The sequence below is a fragment of the Ostrea edulis genome, chromosome 4 (genome assembly GCF_947568905.1).
Source record: "Ostrea edulis chromosome 4, xbOstEdul1.1, whole genome shotgun sequence".
NCBI lineage: Eukaryota > Metazoa > Mollusca > Bivalvia > Ostreida > Ostreidae > Ostrea > Ostrea edulis.
In genome coordinates, this window is record NC_079167.1 from 15,522,022 (window position 1) to 15,528,021 (window position 6,000).

Genomic DNA, 6,000 nt, shown 5'->3' on the forward strand with positions numbered 1-6,000 from the left:
TAGTGAGCATTGCTCACAGTACCTCTTGTTTCTTTTTTTTTTTTTATAATCAACTGACTCCCCCACCCCACCCACCCCCACCCCTGTGTTATATCATGTATGTTGCCGTGGACACATGCTTCAAATTGTTATAGCATGTATTTTACAATAGATACAGGCTTCAGATCGTTATATCATGATTTTTACAATTATTTGATTGATTGATTGAATATTGTTTAACGTCCCTCTCGAGAATTTTTCACTCATATGAAGACGTCACCATTGCCGGCGTAGGGTTGCAAAATTTAGGCCTATGCTCGGCACTTACGGCTTTTGAGCAGGGAGGGGTCTTTATCGTGCCACACCTGCGGTGACACGGAACCTCGGTTTTTGCGGTCTCACCCGAAGGACCGCCCCATTTAGTGCCTCTTACGACAAGCAAGGGGTACTGAGGACCTATTCTAACCCGGATCCCCACGGGACTACAATTAATAGATACAGGCTTCAGATCGTTATAGCATGTATTTTACAATAGATACATACTTTAGATCGTTATAGCATGTATCTTACAATAGATACAGACTTCAGATCGTCATATCATGTATTTTACTATAGATACAGGCTTCAGATCGTCATATCATGTATCTTACTATAGATACAGACTTTCAGATCGTCATATCATGTATTTTACAAAAGATACTTCCGATGGATTATGGATTTAAGAACATACACTGCTTTATATTCACAACTGTTGGTGTTGCTTGTACCTTTGGACAAAAAGATGAAAACTATTATTTACAAAATCACAATGTTAAAACATAAAAATACTATCAATTCCGCGATGGAGAGTAATTAAATTAGGGGGTGGGGCACAGGCAATTATATCGCTTGGGTTCGAATTTACTATTAAAGAATACTCTAATATATAGCAATTAGATCCCCAAGCGATATAAGTGCCTGTGGATGGGGGGTGGGGGGGGGGCACAGTTGACCTATTGTCTTTTGTCATCCGGGCGTACATGGGAGATCCAATGATCCATGCAGTCCTCATCGATTTACTAATTGCCTCTCACTTTTTTAAATTATTATCCTCTGTCCTTTATGCATATTGTATGTAGAAACTTAACTGTTCTTACGGTTTTCATTTTCCGGCAACTGTTTGGCAATGTTCCCAGATTATATTTATGTAGACAAATGCTTCAAACTTTCGTCTTATTGGTATTTCATCGACATAATCGCTTTCATTATCAATTTACGAAATCTCACAAAAACATTGCTTATTTTATACGTCCTATTTCTTCGAGGTACGGGATTATGTCCAGTAAAATTAAATTGTTTCTATCGTATTCAGGGTCGTAATCTTGGATGCACTATGCAATGGCAATACATTAATGTAATAGCAATAATAATACGACCTGAATAGGCCCCGAATTCTTTTCAGAATCTATTGAACCGGTTCATAAAAAGATCGCTGGCACAATCAGTGTTTACTATCCCGTCAGCAAACTGGAAAGACGGGGTTAGTGCTTTGCTCGTTCATATGGTATGATTTACTTAACTATTTATATCCGGAGATTGGAAAGAATTTACTTGGCACGTTCATGGAACATTGGTAGACCTGGTTTTTAAACAAGACATCGATCCGACCGGGACACTTGAAAAGAGTGTGTCTAGTGGAGCGAAGCTGATAGACGTGGGTAGTCTGTTTGATATTTCTAAATTCTATAAATGCTTTCCATTTTCCAGCAGACATGATGAACGGATCCACACACAGTCGGAGCAATTCCTGGAGAGAAAAGAACAACGACTCTGCGGACGGACAGTCCAGAGCTCAGTGGAGCACACAGTCCTTCACCGCGGAGGACATTATCCAGCAGTTCGCGCTGCCACAGATTGTGAAATGTAATCAGCAGGCCATTTTGGTCAAGCGAGATGTTCCACTACCAATTAACCTGGCACAACCGGTGCTGCTCCACGACAAACGAACGATCCGGAAGCTGTTGGCGAGAAACGTCGTACTGAATCCCGCTACCCAGCGTTATAGTGAAAATGACGAAACTGTCGTCATCCCCTCCGATTATGACGGTAGGTTTCTGTATGATTACATTATCATTTATTTTTATTTCCAATATCCACCCGGTCATTGTACGATGAGATATTTCGTTAAGCATTTTTACTCTGTAATAAATGTAGGATTATCCTAATGTATTTAAAATTCAACCTGTCAACCAAGTGAAACCTACATACAAATATGTAGAGTGCAATAGCAACATTTTAAACAAATCTCCGTTTTCGAATGAAAATAATCGTTATTTAGTTTTTATTAGGTTTATTGTGTTTCAAGTATTTTTAAAAAATATTATCACGTTTCAAATATTTCTAAAATATACCACCAGATGGCCGTTCCTCAAAATGCTCATTAAAATAGAGACTATTCAAAAGCACCCCAATTGAGAACATAGATGCGGATACCGGTATTTATTTAAACCAGTTGAATGCGTTTATTCGGTGTGTATTCAGTGGCTCTCATCTGTAGCTTCACACGGAGAGACAGTGTCACAGCAGATAGGCATTGTAATGCCGGTTCTTTGTTGTCAAAACCAGTTGGGCAACATTGCTAAAACTGGTATTTGAGATAAGTTTAAATGATGAATATTTGTGTGCATTTACTAAAACGGTAAACATATCTATGAAATCTTTTTTTTTTTTTTAACGAAATCTATACTTTGACTTCTATAATCGTATTTTGTGCAAAGTTGTGTTAGCTTTTTATAAAACTAGTAAATAAATGGTATACACTGTACATGTATTTGCAAAATATGTAAGTCATTTCATAAACATACAAAACTCGAATTGATAACTTTAGGGGAAAACTTTGGTTATATTTTTGAATATTTTTGATAGGGCTTTGACATTTCATATACAGAATCCTCACGTCCAGGTCTTTCATTTCGTAACTTGTGATCGAATGATCTCTACTTTGGACTAGCACACTCATATACAGATGACCACACTGACAAGACCTTTCTTTGGTATCAAAACTCTAGACTTAGTAACCTTGGCCTTGGGGACTTTGACCTACTTTTCTAAAACTTTGACCTTGGCGATATCTTTTGAACCAAGGAGGATAGGGCTTTGATATTTAACATATAGATTCCTCATGACCAGGCCTTTTTGTACCAAGACTTATGACTTAGTAACCTTGACCTTGGACTTTGACCTACCTTCTAAGTTTTTAACTTTGGCTGCATATGTTTTGAGCCAAGGGGGTAGGGCTTTAATATTTCATATATAAATTCCTCAGGACCAGACCTTTAGTCCAAGATGTTTGACCTACTTTCAAAACTTTTGACCATGGTTATCATTTTTTGACCCAGTGGGGACGGTATAGGTAGAATCACGCTTTCCTGCCAGCTCTGTTGTCCTATGATAACTCTTGTTTTAAACCACTGTAGTTGGTCAAATTTGATGTTTATATAGTACAGTTTACATTGTCAGTAAAAATTAAAATAAAGTTTCATACATGTTGTGGTCTGTTAGAGAATCATTAATGATTGGTAATATTATCATTGTGAGAGTGATGGTTTAAAAAATGTTTGTATTCACCTTCACATAATATTAATTTCATGTCGCTATCCTGTGAATTGCTGGTGCAAGATGAAGCAGAGTGTGAATATTCAAAAAGATATAAAATTTTGCTAGCAATTGCAATGCATTTCAAAACTAACAATATTAACCGATTCCGAAATTTCACGTGTCTAAACAACATGACACAGATGCTGAAACTAATATTATGTCTGTATGGATGTTCATGCCTATTTGAATATAATTTCCCTCTTATTTTAGATCTACTTTAATGAAGTTTAGTACATCTTTCTCTTCTATTTGTACACATCTATATAAATTCATCTCTACATTCCTGAAATGTTTGGTGTGTCCAAATGTGGACTTGATCAATTTAATCCATATTCGTTTAACATTGTGAGAGTTTTAAATTATCCAGTAAATTCTTTAAGATTTCCTGAAGGCGAAATTCGTGGCAGTCACAATATTTAAAAACACACATTGCAACTTTAACTATTTAATCCCAAGGACATACATTGTGCAATGGAAGTCCGTGAGAAGGTGTGCTAACACTTGAGACACAGCTCTTGAATTAAGATTCTGCTGTGCCCGTCATTTCAGAATTGCGTGGATATTAAAATGAAACATAAACAATTCCATGTAAGAAAAAATGAATTTAGAGCTCATTTTTAAATATACACGAGGAATTTATATTATCACGTAATTTAGCGATAAGCACCAATCGCGAAAGAAAGTACAGTTGTACTTAGCTTTCATTTTAGATTGCTGAACTTCTTGATCACCAGTCCATTTAGTCTCATGATTTGACGCCTACGAGTTATTTTGCGATATTAAATACTCGCGTGAAATATGGAATCTACTTTAAACACAAAGCAGTAACTTGATCCATTTCTACGTTACAGGTCTCTTTCTCCGTTTGCAGTCCAGGACAGCCAAAGACCACACATGTCACAAAAGCATCGAGTCTCTGGCTAAACATAAAGTCAGGGCATTCCTTAACCTCAGCAAAATGGCAGCTTTCCAAATCTCCAGGAATCCCCAGTCTAACGACTATCTCCAAATAAACTACACCCCAGGAAACGTATTCCTAGTGGAAAAAGTATTCCAAGGGTCCGCCCGCGTCAAGTCTGAGTCCATTCTGTCTCGGAAATCCACGCAAATTCAACAAATCAAATATCTAAAATGCAAAGATGAAAAGGATGTGGATGTTTTAATTCCGATGTCGCAGCCAGGGGAGTTTATCGAAGCGCTTTCGAGTCCCACGGGTAACGGACGAATGTCTGTCAATGCTGAGAGCCTTATTGCTACGCAGAAGTTTCCAATCGTTATCCGCTTTATCAGCGGCAGAAACAGACCACGTCTGACGTCATTCTCGGGGCTTTTCACACTTTTAGACTCTTTTGAAGAAACGACCTTGTTTGGTTGCATTCTGGACCCACACGGTTTCACGATGCTGGAACTTCCGGTTTCTTCACCTCTGACTTTTCAGTTAGCACTCAATACGCATGATCTGTATTCACACCCCGTGGTGAAGAAAGCTTTGCGCTTATGTGACGCAAAAGGACACGCGTATTTCAGAGAATTGAAGTATAAATTTAAATTTGCTCAAAGAATTCTTCAAATAAGCGGAAGACGAATTGAGCCGGAAGACGAAAACGATCCCGGTGATCCACCAAGTGCTGCAAATTCTGCCAAGTTCGGAGTGACCACCACTTATATTTACCTGTGAATCTGAAGACATTGTATACTGAATTATGATAATGTTCACCTGTAAATAGTCCTGAAATATCATGAATCAAATGTATTATATACCTCTAGTATTACTGATAATGCTATATTCGTGCAATAATATTTGTTGATATTCTATCGTATTACCCCTTTTGTAGTGTGGATTACATGAAGGAATAAGAAATTTAAGTATAAATTGACATCTTTTTTCAGTATTGGCACTCAGTATTGGAATAAGCAGGGTATATTCTATACAGCATATATCTATATCTGATGAAACATGCAATGCCACTACTAATTTTCAATAAACAACCATTAGTGCTTCTGAAATCTTTAAGAGATTTTTACTTTTCCACTTCTCTGGCCTTTATTTACTCACGTTTAAAAGTTTGAGCAGGATTGGAGTACACAGTGGGGTTTATATCGATCCATAAATTTCTATTATTAAATAAATATTTGATTAAAGCATAATGTTGACAAGAGCAGTTTTGTGGTTAGCTGACATGTTAACTCGTGCAGTCTGCGATACAAAGGATGGTTTAAACAAAGGATAACCAGAGAAGGGAACTTACGACGTTCTGTTGGGTTGTTAATTGCCCAATATAAGCCATTTCACATTCACGCGTTTGAAAGTACACTCAAAGTACCATGCCATCTTCAAATTCCTGTAATAACGTACAGGTTGTGCACGTACGAACGGGCAAACCT

At 37.4% G+C, this 6,000-nt stretch overlaps 1 protein-coding gene across 2 annotated transcripts; it reads left to right on the forward strand.

Moving 5' to 3' along the window:
• The first annotated feature begins 976 nt into the window (after nt 1–976).
• LOC125668440 (uncharacterized) lies at nt 977–5,615 on the forward strand. 2 transcript variants are annotated; one of them, XM_048902610.2, is made up of 3 exons: nt 977–1,522; nt 1,726–2,064; nt 4,467–5,615. In XM_048902610.2, exons 2-3 carry the CDS (start codon nt 1,731–1,733, stop codon nt 5,291–5,293), a joined length of 1,161 nt encoding a protein of 386 aa, XP_048758567.1. In that variant the 5' UTR covers nt 977–1,522; nt 1,726–1,730; the 3' UTR covers nt 5,294–5,615. The 2 variants fall into 2 exon arrangements, with proteins under 2 accessions (XP_048758567.1, XP_056018039.1); XM_056162064.1 differs by having other exon boundaries at nt 1,481–1,498.
• The last annotated feature ends 385 nt before the right edge of the window (nt 5,616–6,000 follow it).